General features: G+C 31.9%; 1 protein-coding gene across 8 annotated transcripts in view; it reads left to right on the top strand.

Annotated features, from left to right (window-relative positions):
• Positions 1–10,441, top strand: part of EPHA5 (EPH receptor A5) — a 348,857-nt gene extending 338,416 nt beyond the window's left edge. For 5 of the 8 annotated variants that reach the window (XM_027599100.1, XM_027599105.1, XM_027599104.1 and 2 more), the window contains one exon: positions 5,828–5,933. In XM_027599100.1, coding sequence (XP_027454901.1) covers positions 5,828–5,933 — 106 coding nt within the window. Of the gene's footprint in view, positions 1–5,827 lie in introns of all 8 variants that reach the window. The other 3 variants (XM_027599098.2, XM_035726173.1, XM_035726174.1) reach the window with 1 other exon arrangement.
• Positions 10,442–15,065: the final 4,624 nt, after the last annotated feature.

The following is a 15,065-nucleotide window of genomic DNA, read 5'->3' as shown; positions in this document are numbered from 1 at the left end:
TTGTCTTTTGATTTATTTACCTTAACCAGAAGAGTAAAGTGAAATTAGGAGACTCGTTAACATCTTCCTGTTCAGAGTTGTTGGTCTCCATGCGTCAGTTGCTTCAGATTTCTGGGCAGATAATTACCCATTCCTTACTAGGAACTGAGCCAGCAAACCTCAAATCCAGTGAAGTTGATTTCCAGCACCTTTAAATACATGTCCTCTTGTTTATTGTGATTTTTACCACATCTTTCCGATTTTATAAGAAGCTATTTATCAAAATATCATTTAAATAACTCAGAGAACAGTGAATAATCAGTTACTTGTTTGGTCAGGAATATAAGGAAAAGGTTATCTGTGCATTTTCCTTGCCTTTCACCAAAAAAATTATTAGACACATGGCAAAGGAGCTGGGATATGAGCAAAGACAAAGACAAGCTCTCAAACATTTAGATAATGATTTTTTACACATGGTCTTTACCCAATATCTAAATACTAATTTTATGGAGGCTGCATAGTGCTATAATAAAATAATAAAGTATTATTATCAGTGTTATTGCCAAGGCATAATAGAAACTGAGAACTGGAAATATACCTGTGATAAATGCTTAGGTGGGGGAAAAAGATAGGCTCAATTACTAAAAGGCAAGAGATCAAATTACCATTTATTTAAACTAGAATATTATGTTAGAATTTATGCCTTCAAATTTGTTCTCATAGTGGGCTTAGAAAAAGGAATAAAATATATTACGATTTTTCAGAACTGCATACTTTGATAAAAATTTTCCTTCATATAGGTTTAATTTTGTTTGTGATGTTCTCTTTCTTTCCTCCTTTCTTTCTTCCTTTTCTTTTGTTCTTTCTTTCTCTCTCCTTTTTTTTTTTTTTTTTTGCCAGCACATATATATATGGCTTAATGTGGAAAGGAAATGAAAAACTTAATCTAAGAGTTAAAATATGTTCAGCAATATGTTTCTCAAACTTAAGTGTTTCTGTCTGCCATTCTCTGTGCCTAAACCTTGCTATTCTGTGTACAATACACAGAACAATTGTGGCAGTAATCTGTACTCTGGTGTGTAAATGCAGTGAATTGTGGTTGACAGGGGGAATTGTAAGCTTGCAGTGAGTTGCAAATTGAATCCAAAGATCTGTATTAAGGACAGTATTACAGCTGCTTTTTAAACTTATTGTTAGATAAGTACTGTCAACTTTTGATTATTCAGAAGACGAGTGAAATCCAATGAATTTAAATATTGCCAATTGTGTGTAAGCTGAAGAGATTTATGTTAGTATTATTTATTAAAACGGGGTCTTTAACTACTAAAATGGAAGTTTTACAAATCTAGGGCTAAAATGTATGCACACTAATTCAAGTAGATTTCTTAACGTATCAATAGAGACATTATGCATAATTTACTATATACCTAAAATACACACAGGAGTACTTACTCTCATCTGCATTCTACATAATTAAGCTAACGTTTCTAGTCTAGTTCATAGTCTCACAATGTCTCACTCACTGAAAACCATGACCAGTCATGGTTAATCTTTGCCAAATGTAGATATATTTATCTTGTGCAGTAGATCTATAAATGATTGTCAGGATTCTTCTAAAGGAACCCCAAAATTTCAAACCTACAAATGCATGATCAAATTATGACAAAAGGAATAAACATTGAAATTTAATGAATACTTATTAATCTCTCTTCTCCCTTCTCCTATCCAGCCAGTGTTGGTAGAGTAAATACCAGTGATATGGCTAAAAAGTGTGTAAAGCAGAAGGGAGAAGAAGTGAGGGAATGACTCATCCACAAATGGATGAGCTAAATCCTGAATAATCAAGAATTGCTCCAACATCAACTAGACACCTCTTGTTATTCCCTATTTTTCATTCTGCCATTTTAGTATCATAATATCACTGTTTTCCATTGTTTAACGTTATGGAGTAACATTTGAAAATATGCTGAAATGTAATTACATCAATGACAATTCATTATATTCGCAGCTTTTCTAAAACTAATCATGCTTTGTTGACAAAAGCCAAGTTATTTTTATGTAACAATACTATTCTTATCATGTTTAAATTCATAAGCCTCTGTTGAAATATAGTTCATCATCATTAGAATTGGCTTTGGGTATTACTTAAGATTACACATGGTCATGATACATTAAGTATAATATTTATAAAGGGGATACATTTAAAATTTTACCTAGCTATAAAATTTCCTATATAGAAAAATGAAAAGAGTAAACAGCATATTTTGCATCATTCTGAAAAAATTTTTGTAAGTAGAGCAGTAACTTCATCATTAAATATAAAATACTTTAATTTTTATCAAATTTCTCTCACTTTGTTACTGCTAACTTGACAATTTAATATACTTTAAAGAGCAATTCTTAGAAATCATGAAAGTAGAAGACAAACTACTTAAAATACTTTAATTCATTTATCAATATTGGAATAAAATTATTTAACCTTTCCTAGAAATGTTTTGCTGATACTATTCTAATTGTCATTTGTAATATAATTAGAAAAATATTAAACAAGATTTTTTAGGAAACTTCTTTGCTGCTGAGAACAATTTTAACTTGCAGAAATGATCTTATTTCTCCCCAACGTTTTCACTGAAAATCACATTGCATAAAGATATATGTACATTGCATGCATTATAATTATGCTATTTTCTCAATCTCTGCACATTAATTTGACAGCTTTTGAAATAAGTCAGATTTTATTTTTTTATTTTTTTTAAAGATTTTATTTATTTATTTGACAGAGAGAGAGAGAGCGCGAGAGCAGGAACATAAGCAGGGGGAGTGGGAGAGAGAGAAGCAGTCTTCCCGCTGAGCAGGGAGCCTGATGCAGGGCTCGATCCCAGGACCCTGGGATCATGACCCGAGCCGAAGGCAGACGTTTAACGACTGAGCCACCCAGGCGCCCCGACAAGTCAGATTTTAAAAACATCAGCATTCCATTAAAAACACGCATAATTTATGGCAATATATAAAATGTGATGCTGTGTTTTCATAACTACGTTTCTTCCATGGAAAGAGGGATGGGGAGGAGGTGGGATGGAGGGAGAGAGAATTTTCATAGTCTGACCTTCCATGTGCATCTTAGGGGATAATCAGATCATAAGTTGACCTTGAAATAAAATCTTTTATTTGGGAAAATTTAAACAAATTTAACTTAAAATCTAGATATACGGAATGTTTGGAAGAAAGGAAGATTTTATTTGCCTGTAAACCCAAGCTCTCTAACTGCATTTACTAATCAAATACAACTCCTCAAAACATCTGTTCTTTAACATGACATAGATGTCATTAAAAATTTTAGATTTGTGCAATTTAAGTACATATATATAACATTAGGACTTTCGAACCTGGATTCTGGGTTTATAAAGCATATGATAAAACATATGTTTTAAAACTTCATTTTAATTACTAATTATTTAAATTCTCTAGCAGAGAATGATTATTTTCAGGTTAAGAAATTTTAGTCCCTATCACCTGACTTAGGTCCAAAGTATGCTAGTGAACACACATAAATACCCACATCTATGCAGTTCTTCATGATTCATAAATTGTAGAAACATGAGAATATTAATTAGCTCATAACTGAAATTGCTATGAAGTATAGATTGGGTTACCATAGTGTCAAAGAAGTATGTGTTCAGTTTCCACCATTAAATATCTTCCTTCTTTTAGAATTTTTGATATACGATGTTATCACTACAGAATTCTCATTTTACAGATGAATAAATAATTGTATGTAATTTGAAGTACTTTGCTCAAAATCATATCTCAGAGTAATGAGAAATTAAAAGAGTATGGACTTTGGCATCAGGTTCCTGGTTTAGTGTTAACAGGTTCCTGGTTTAGTATTAACCCTGCTACCCACTAGCTGTGTTATCTAGCCAAGTGATTTAAATTCTCTAAGCCTTCATTTCCTCATCCATGAATGATTAACAAAAATCTATGTCATAGACTTATGTATTTTCCTAGCATATAGGAAGAAGAAATCTTAATTTTCACCTATTATTTTTATATTAGTGCAATGTTTGTCAACTGGGGGAGATTTTGCTATTCAGGGGACATATGGCAAACACTTTGTCTTGTCACAACAAAGGGTCAACTGTGGTGCCATTCTTCTGGTATTTGGTGGGTAGAGGCCAGGGATGTTGTTACATATTCTATAATGCACAGAGTAGCCCCTACAGCAAAGATTTATCCAGCCCATAATGTTAACAGGGACAAGGCTAACAAACTCTAATGTAGTCGAAAAGAGAAAAAAAAATTAAGCTCAAGTTTCTTTTATCCCAATGCTAGTCAGTAACTAGCTATTTTATAGTCTATTGCATAACTAACAATAGTCATTTTGTTTCAAAATGAATTTTTACTGTTTTCTTTTCACTTTTGCTGATGATTATCTTCCATGACTACCTTATAGATCGATTGACAGATAGATAGATATAGATACAGATAGATATAGATTATTTTGTACTCTGGTGTCTTGTAGTTTTAATACCCTCTAACGTTTAATATTCACATTCTAAGAAAGAAAGAACTGTTTCCACCCTAAGTATAAATTGCTTCTTTTTTTAGCTACTTGCCATTTACTAAAACTCCCCTAAAAAATCAAGAAAACATAAAAGGAAAAAGAAACCTAAGATATTATTTAAATAAGCAATTATTTCCAATACTAATATATGTAGAACCTAAGTACACATTTTTAAAATTTCTATTCCCTGATACTCTCTTGAGATTTACATGTTTCCAAAGCTATCGAATTTGACATATAATGATTCTAATGTCATTGTATCCAATTCTAAAGAATTCTAAGATACTCTGAATGCAAAAATATCCTTTGAGTATAATGTATTCAATAAGGTAATTATCTAAAGAAATCTAACACGGCAAACAGTTTTGTCACTTAAAAATCTTGATTTGTTATTTTTTCCTTTAATTAATGTTATCACTTGCCAAACATACCTGAATAATTGTATTTGCCAAATATATACTCTAGGAGTATAAAATTTCTGAATATCCTATGAAATAACAATTAAGAACCATGGATTTTGACTTTGAGCTCCATAATATGCTGTTAGTTTAGAAATCTAAACATTTATAATTTTCTTTTGACTAATAAGCTTGTTTAAAGGAAACAGTAGAAATATATCTTGGTTGAAAAGATTTTCTGAGAATGTGTAATCTTCAGAATGCTCTAAATGCCAGAAGAGCCTAGATATTATTTGGTAAAGGAAGAAAGCTCTGGTACTTTGGGTTCCAAGTAAAAAATAAAAATTTGAAAGTGTTATAAGAGCAATGTAGTGAAAATTATCCCGTAAAGATATCTGGTGTATAAAATGATTGTACTGACTGAGTCCTTTGAAGATTTTGGTCTTTAGCTGCTTAACTGTAAAATTTTAAAAGTATATTTTATGCTTCTTTTAGCAAAAAAAGAAAAAAATTGTTGTTCCTATTGTAGGTCCATATTTTCAAAATTGTTCAATGAAATTGTACCTTTAATTTAAATATGTTATTGGTAAGCATGTGCAAATTTGTTTTTCCACCACTCTGTGCCACCAAAATAATGAAGCCTAAAAAAGGGGGCAAATATATATTATAGCACCCCTTATTATTATAAGTTAAATGTTTGACTGCAAACAGATTTTCAAGGTACAATTTGGGAGACTGCCTTTGAAAATTGGACCCCATATATCTAAATTGGGACTGTAATCTAATTAGTTTCTGCAAAATGTTTGTGTCTTTGCCAGCGTGAAATATTGAGGTGTGCTACCAATTGAATCAATACATACATCCAATGTGTGCTTTCTTCATGCAGGGATTTGAGACGGCTTGGAGTGACTCTTGTCGGTCACCAGAAGAAGATCATGAACAGCCTTCAAGAAATGAAGGTGCAGCTGGTAAATGGGATGGTGCCATTGTAACTTCATTCCAATGTCACTTCATCAAGTGAATGATTCTGCACTTTGTAAACAAGCCCTGAGATTTATTTTAACAAAAAAAAAGGGGGGGGGAGGGAACACTCAGTGATTTCTAAACCTTAGGAGAGCATTTGTTTCAGCCACAGAATTTGTAATCAGTGTTTTGCTAAAATCTCCTTATCTTCCTCAGTGTCTTCATTTTTCGTGAAGCAAATATAACCTGCATGGAATAAAAACATGAGGTTAAACATTATCTTATGTTGCAACAAGAAAATCCTTTCCACTACTTCTACAAAATTTTATAAATGAAAATTATAACTATATATATAGCACCTTTACAGACTGAATTAAAGCAGCCCCTTTCAAAACTTCCAAGAATCTACTTGAAAGGAAAAGTTTATAGCCATTTGTGGGCTAACAAAAGCTGCAATTTACTGAAGTTTACTTCAAGTCTTATTTGTCTACATAAGTGTATTGAAGAGCAATATGATTAGGTAATTTCTTAATAGATACCTTCTTTTGTAATTTTAAAATGCTGTTACACAGCGTTAAGTTATAGACTCTAGTGTATAAATATGTTGCTTGATCAAGGACAAGTACAATACAGGGTGCATTATTTATTTTTCTGTGTTATAAAATTTACTTTTAGTTGCTCTTCTAGAAACTATTAGGTAATAAATGTGTATATACTGTATAATTTGCTATATACCCAGGAATCAATTTAAGTTGGAGTTTTGTGTGTGATGCTTGCACATGTGTGCGTTATTATTCTGCTTGCATTTTTAATAGTTTTTATTTTAGCAACATACAGGAACAAGTGTTCCACAGTGTAATATAAATAGAAGAAGTAGGGAAGCAGTAAAACGAAAATTTAACACAAGCTTGTGTCTTTCTTCCTCTCGTATGTCCAAAAGCTACTAAATCTCTTTATTCACTAACAGGAAATGTCTATAAGATTAAATCCCCTTTGGCTTTTTGGAAACACTTTGTGGTATCAGTGACAATGCAGTTCTTCTAGCCATTAATCTTGCACCGCTGTAAGAAATTTCACCTTTCTGAGTCCCAGAAAATATCTTGTCAAGCAAAGTTGACACCGAAGGGCACATTTTCAGCAGGATATAGAAGGATTTAACTGTGCAGGCTTCCGTTAATGTTGTTAAATCCAGGCACATAGCACTAAGCATTACCCCTAAGTGTTAATCCTCCATAACCATTTCCCTTGTGGTTCAGCTCTAGAAATTTTGATACTAAGGCAGCAATGGAATGATGAAATATATATATAAATATATATATATACATATTTCCTTCAGAATTGTCTTTGTTTCAAAACTTAAGTTTTATTTGTTGATGGCTGTTTATTCATTTGGTAATTTCTTCTTGTATTCAGTTTCATCAAATTGAACTTATTTTGATAAACCAGTCCAAAGTATTAGTTAGTTGGCCTTATTAAGGAATATAAGATATGTTCTATGTATATTTTATGTATCACACTTGGTGAAGACAGACATTTGTGTTATAAATTATATGGTTTATTAGAATTTGAACAAAACTGAGCTCCTTGGTGAAATAAAAAATTTTTGTAGTATTACATTTTATAGAAACCATGGGATGACATGTGATTATTCAAGGAGTATTGCATTTGAACAAAATATAGCCTATGTATGTTATCAAGGGCAATAGTATATTGGAGTAGTCTGGATTAATGAAATCCATAGAAAATATACCTGCATGATATTAATGGTATTCTGTCTTTTCCAAGCACTTGTTTTAGTTGAATATTAGCACATACAAGAATAAACCTTGAAGGAATAACTTCTTTCTACTTTGCCAACCTTTTACTTAAGCAGTAAGTTAACTCTTTGCTAAAGAACATGGCAAAAAAAAAACAAAAACAAAAACGGAAAAACCAAAGGTTCTAAACAATTCTCAGATGGCATATTTAGTTTGGCCCAATTATGGCTATAATTACTTATTAGATTTATACTATACCATGGGTCCTAACAAAATACACTTCAAGTATACTTTAATAGATAAGTGAAATTTGCAGAGAAAGTAGAAAAAGGTGGATTTAGCATTGTCTTGATAAAATCACAAGTGGGCATCACCATTATGAAAGATGCCTTTGTTCATTTCAAGAAACAAAATGAACTGAATTAATTCTTTCTGTACAAAATAATTGGAGACATGTTGCACTTTATTGAATTTCATAAAAACAACTGAATTTAAGTCATAAAGTAACAATTGAGAACCTTCAAGGTAGGAATAGACGATTTAAAATACAAACTACCATAAATGTTAGGACTAGCCACAATTACTTACACATAACAAAGATATTTTCTGAATGTCTTCTAAAAGTTTTATGTTCAAAAATGATTTAGAGGTCAGCACAGAGTATATCTAAGTGATTAGAATTTAAAGTTACAATGTAGATTTCCTCTTTTCACAAAGGAACAGTGTAAATTAATATGAATCGATTCCTTTGCAATTCTGGCATTCCTTTGGGAAAGTAAATTGAGATGAAAGTTAGACACATCGATTTCATCTACATCTCACTTTGGTTCAGAATTTCTAAGGCATGGCAATATGGTTTTAAAATAAATAAAGAGATTTTCAAATAAGATCTGCTCTCCCCCCACATAAAAAAAAAAAAGAGGAAAGAATTCCTTTCTAAAATATTTATTCACCACTGGATATATCACCAATTGGGAAGTGCCAATCTCATCTATAAATGTGAGAAGTGGAACCAGGAGAGGAGGCAGCTCTTGTGAAATGCGGGGAGGCAGTAACCCAGGGTGAGGTTTGACAAATCTTGATTGTGTGATTTCTTATCCTTGTGGTTCATTTTGTCACCCACCAGACAACTAAAAATAAAACATAGACCCAATAATTTTAGCACATAAGATAGATTTGTCAAATAATACATAATGTTATTGTAACTATCAAGTAGCAATACCTGTAAAGCATGAGTCATTCTCAATGTTGAACTTGGAAAAATAGGCACAAGCAGGGAGTTTTTTTCAACTTACTGATACCTGTGGAAATCACTCAATTACTACTTTTATCAATCATAATTTGTTTCCTAATCTTCCCATTTGCTCACATGTTCTTCTTGGCCATTGAAATATCTAAATTGTATGTAAAAATGTAAAGATTTTGCTTTTCCCATGTAAAAAAAATGTGCATGGTCTTTTATTTATTCTCTTTTAATCATCAAATCAGTGTTCTAAAGTTGTAGGATTTCTGTAAAAATTATATTCCAATACTCTATCTAAACTTAAATGTGGCCAGCATTATTAGTTTCAGAGTTGCAAAAACAATACAGAACATCCTTCTCTTAGTTTGTAAAGAGTTTTAGCCAGTGTGCAATGGTGAAGAGATAATTTCACATCTTAAGTTTAAATGAAAAATTAATATCTGTTGAACACTTATGTGTTTGCATGTCTGCTATTTAATCTCTATGTGAAAGTCAAAGATTTTTTTTAACACCATTATTTCTCCCATTTAAAGTGGGCTTGCAGAAGCACAAGTAGAAAAATTTACATGTGGAAGACATTTTTGTTTGTAATGGTGTGTTGGATGGCAAATTTGTGTCAGATATTAGAAATTTACTAGATGTATGATGTTTCATAGTAGGATAAAGTCTTTTTCCCACTTTTTTTCTTTCTAAAAATAAGAAGACAAAAAGCTAAATATGATAGTAAACTGTGTTTGCTTATGTCCTGCCAGATGTCTAAACTCAAAATAAATAAAAAGTAGGTACAATATGATGATGATGATGATGAATAAACAATCAAAATGCTAGTTTTATTTGAAATTAATAACTAGAATAAGTCATCATTTTTTCAACTCTGTAGCACAGCTGGTTACATTGAATATTTTTCTCTATTATGTTGTTAATTATATAGTAATGTATCAAAGGAGAAATAGATAAGAACTTTCTTTTCATGTTGGTTTATAAAAACATCTTTTTACACATAAATGATTGAATGTTCTTATTCAGAATGACCACAAAATTATTGCTTAGGAGAAGACACAATTCTTAAAAAAAAGAGAGAGAGAGAATCTATTTATTATAATCGGAATCAAATGTCATTTGTTTCTTCTAAATGTAAATGAAAAAAATTGAAGGTGGCAAAATAAATTATGTTTATTCAGTATGGACTATATTAACAGTAGAGATTTTAGTGGTCAACATATTTGTGAATCTTCAGATTGCAATAGTTTTACATTTAATAATTTTACAGTTTGTAAATTTCATTTATAATAGTCTGAGAATAAAACTTAGACTCAGTCATTTGTTAATATGTTTATTAAATTCTCTTAGAAGCAGCTGTATAGAGTATCTTATTCTAGGCTAGGCATCAGGGTATCTCAAATCCGTGCCTAAGCATTAATTCAAGAAAGGATTAGTGTTTCTGTATTTTTCCCCCATTTGAAGCTCTCTGTGCATTTGGTCTGTGTATATGTTTTTGTAGTGTAAGATATGAAATTTTATATTTTTTCAGAAAATAAAAAACCCTTTGAATACAGTTAAATCCAATTGTCATGCTTGACCCTCCCCCAAAAGATTCTAAACTTACAGCCTTTTTTTTTTAAAGATTTTATTTATATATTTGACAGAGAGAGACACACAGTGACAGAGGGAACGCAAGCAGGGGGAGTGGGAGAGGGAGAAGCAGGCTTCCTGCCGAGCAGGGAGCCCGATGCAGGGCTCGATCCCAAAACTCTGGGATCATGACCTGAGCCAAAGGCAGACACTTAACAACTGAGCCACCCAGGCGCCCCTAAACTTACAGCTTTTGTATAATAATTTCAGTTAGTTCTAATAAAAATGTTTGAATTTCCTATGCTAAATATTTAAAATGCAATCAGCATTCATTTTCTTCAAAGACATGTTCATGAATCTTTGTATTCAAGTATTTTTGCAACCAGAGTTTGACATAAGACTGTAGGACATGAGCATAATTGTGTGAAACCTAATTAGAAGTTGATTTGTGACAGTGTAATACAACATTACTTAGAAAAAAAACCACACAAAATTGTGTGTACCATCTGCAAAAAGAGACTCTGCTGTCTAGCATTAGTTGATCATCTTCTCATTGCCCTGCATCTGCTTATGGCATAGGGTGGAAGAGTTACATTCTTAAAAGAAAGGGTGTCAGTAAGTACAAATGCTCCCTCTTTTTCTGTATATATTATATCATATTGGTCTCCTTTTGTAAAAAGCATACCAAACAATCTGCTGTATTCAAGGAAATTAATCATATTTATAAATTTTTGCATTTATATTCGTGAAAAGTGACATCACCACACCTATGGAAATAATCCTTAACTCCTTTGCCTATACATAGAAGCAGTATTAGAAGGTATATATATATATATATATATATATATATATATATAATTTACTATTTTAGTAAATAGCCTCATGTAAAGACTCTGAGTACTTTGTTACCAAATAGACTATTCTTGCCTCTCCTTTGCTGCAAATGTAAAGATCTAATGATAAAAGGGATTTTTCTCCCAATCCTATAGACATTCTTGATCAGGTAGGAGGGATGGAGTGGTGGTGGGAGGTAAATGTTTAATAAGAAGGCACTATTCTGTATTAGAATTTTCCACACATACCTTTAAGATAAGTTTATTGTCTCCAATTTACTGATGAGGAAACCATGACCCAAAGCTGTTAAGAAATTGCCCAAGTCCTGACTGCTCTTCAAAGGCAGGGTGAAAACCACATTCATTTGAAACCAACCCAAAATGTTGCCCATGCTATCTAGATGATGGAATCATTTAGGCCAATCTCCTGATTTAATTGGTGGAAGAACTGACGTTTAGCAAGAAAAATTATCTGAATATTTCCACAAAGTGAAGTGTAAACCTTGGTTGGGAACCAGGATCTGAGTGATTACATTTCTAACATATCTGATTTTTAGAGTAAGCCAAACCTTGGGAGTCAAAAATAGTTTTTCTTATTTATAATTCATCCACTGAGTAGGAGCACAGTTTAATTCAGTATATCTTTCTAGTACAGGCATAGTTTTCTCAACTACAGGCACAGAAACTGGCAGTACATATTTATTATTTATTTCTGTCTATAATATCTGAAATTTGCTTGTGGAACTTTGAGGTCTACAAGTGATTCATGACCAAATTGTTACCAAAAGTAAAACATATTGATATTTATTAAAATTCATAGTAGCCATTTAAATCAAGTAGAGTTTTCTATAAAATATTAAATGTCATTTTACTTGAATTAGTAGGCTAAAAAATAATAAATTGGAATAAAGCTGGCAGAAATATTGAACTATGGATATTTTTTTTCATAGCGAGAGCTATTAGTTCTTAAATCGTCCCCCTAATTTTTTAAAGTTGATAATGAAAAATATTAATATTTTGAGGTTATTAATTTCAAAGTTTCTTAGTGATCCTAAGTTTCAGAAATTAAAAATTTGTATCCAATCCTCGCAACAGTCCTTTAAGTGACATATTTATTCTGTTTTTCTTTTGGAAAAAGGTAGAAATCAAGGCTAGGCAAGGCTAAGTGACTAAGTGACTTTCTTCAGATCTCTTTTAAAGTTAATCCTCTGCCTCCGAGTTCCAGATGATGCTCTCCTACCTGCTTTGAAATCGGTTCCATCAATTACACCTGGTCTTAAATGTCTTTGCCTATCAGTCTCCGAGGTTCCCTCACCTAGCCTCTACATGTACGTGAGGGAATCTATAGAGTGTGCTTGTCTGGGGCCAGCATGACAAAGCCTGCTCTGTCACTCGCTAGTTGTTTGAACTCAGGTGAGCCATTTAACCTCCCTGTTTTCAAGTACCTCATTTATTAAATGAGGAAATCTTTTGACTATTTTGAGAATCTAAGAATACATATATAGCTAGTAAAAATAGTGCTGACCACATAATAACTGTTTAGTAAATGTTATTTATCTTTATATATCTTCTTCACTGAAATCTTTTTTGTCACTGAAATCTTTGTTCTCACTCTATAAATGTCATCAAAACTTCGAAACACGCATTAAATTTGATAAAATTTTAATAAATTCCCTTGTAAATATAAGTCAGCTTCAACAATTATCAACTTAATGCCAATTTTGTTTTGTACATAACTTCAGTGACTCTTCTGCCAGATTAAAAAAAAAGCCCAGACATTTTATCATTTCATAAATAAATACTTCAGTGTATATTTTCAAAATAGTGGGATTATTTTTAATATAATCATAATACTATTAAACTATCTAAAAATTCACAGTCTTTCCAAACATTTTCTTTTTTTTAAATGTTTTATTGTTATGTTAATCACCATATATTACATAATTTGTTTTGGTGTACTGTTCCATGATTCATTGTTTGTTCATAACACCCAGTGCTCCATGCAGAATGTGCCCTCTTTAATACCCATCACCAGGCTAACCCATCCCCCCACCCTCCTCCCCTCCAGAACCCTCAGTTTGTTTTTCAGAGTCCATCATCTCTCCTGGTTCGTCTCCCCCTCTGACTTACTCCCCTTCATTCTTCCTCTCCTGCTATCTTCTTCTTTTTCTTTTTTCTTAAAATATGTTGCGTTATTTGTTTCAGAAGTACAGATCTGTGATTCAACAGTCTTACACAATTCACAGCGCTCACTATAGCACATATCTTCCCCAATGTCCATCTTTCAAAACATTTTCAAATACCCAATTGGCATTCCCCTGTTTCATCATACATTTTTTTTATAGTTCCCTTGAGTCAATATCCAAATGTTCCCTTTATTTCCTATAAATTGGCAATTAGACTCACAGATTCAGGTGTGTCAGATTCAGGTTTCATTTTTTTTAAGAAGACACAAGTACTGTGTATTTGCATCAGTGCATACTCAAAGTAAGCTATCTTTCTGTGATGTTAACAGTAATTGAGGATCATTGCCAAATTATTATTCATTAATAATTTTGAAATGGTGATTTTCATCATTCTTTTTTTTCATCTAATTGCCACACTACTTTTATAAAGACTAATTTCCATTTATCAACTATTTAGTTACTCGGAGATAGAGTTTATACAGGCAAAGCAGAGAAGTTGATGGGTGTTATTTTTTTTTTTTTTCCTGTCTTTAGGCTCAAATATCCCCTCTGTAACTAATGTCGTCACTACTAATGTCCTAACAGCATTAAGAAGGTCACCCTTAAATATTCCCCCTTTCTTGGTGTCCAAGAACTCAATCTTTTCTGCTTTGCCTGCATTTCCGGCCATTTATTCTCAGTTGATTCCACTAACTTTTATTATTCTGCCATTCTTTTAAATGCTGAAATTCCAGGATTGTGTTTTTAGTACTCTTCCCATTCCATACCATATGCTTGCCCTTAAAAATTGCATCAACTCACAAGTCTTCAATTTTAACATATATGGGAATGGATTTTCATACTGAATCTCCAGGGCTGATATTTCTCCAAAGATAGAGCTCCATGTGTATAAATTTATACTGAAGATCTCTAATTGACTTTTCTAAATGAGCATATCTCAGCTGACCTTACCTTCAACACGACTTATACCCTCTTCCATAGTCCCACTAGAAGATACTACTTTATATAGAGTTAACAAATATAGATATCCAAAATTTATATTTTAAATTCCCTTTTCCCTTAACATCATGTGAAATTTGTCATAAGATTTTATTAGTTTCACGTTAAATGTGTTTCTCATACATATTACTAGCAGATGTAGAAAAATAAGCAAAAGTCAAAGGTAACACTAAGTAGGAAACATAGCTTAGAAAATTTAATACATCACCCAAAATCAAAAGGACACTCTTGCTTGGTATTTTATTTTATGTACTTTTTTGATGGGAATTAAATGGGAATCTTACACCTTTGAGCAATCAATAATAAACAGTAAACAGTAATTTTATCCAAAATTTTTCCACTATTATAATTTTGGATCATGAAATTAGAAAAAAAAAAAAATCTGGAAAGTATCAGACTGACTTTTCCTTTGTCCAAATAGATATGCCCTGTAGAGAAGGTGCTCTGAACCATGTCAGCAAATAAATTGACTTGGATTACGCTGAAAAAAATTTCTTAAAGATAATAAACATTTAGTCACAGTCATTTGAAAGGATAATCCTTGAAGGGTTTCCACTCTGATAGAAGGATA

The sequence above is a fragment of the Zalophus californianus genome, chromosome 2, assembly GCF_009762305.2.
Source record: "Zalophus californianus isolate mZalCal1 chromosome 2, mZalCal1.pri.v2, whole genome shotgun sequence".
Lineage (NCBI taxonomy): Eukaryota > Metazoa > Chordata > Mammalia > Carnivora > Otariidae > Zalophus > Zalophus californianus.
This window is presented reverse-complemented; position numbering and strand designations above follow the sequence as displayed.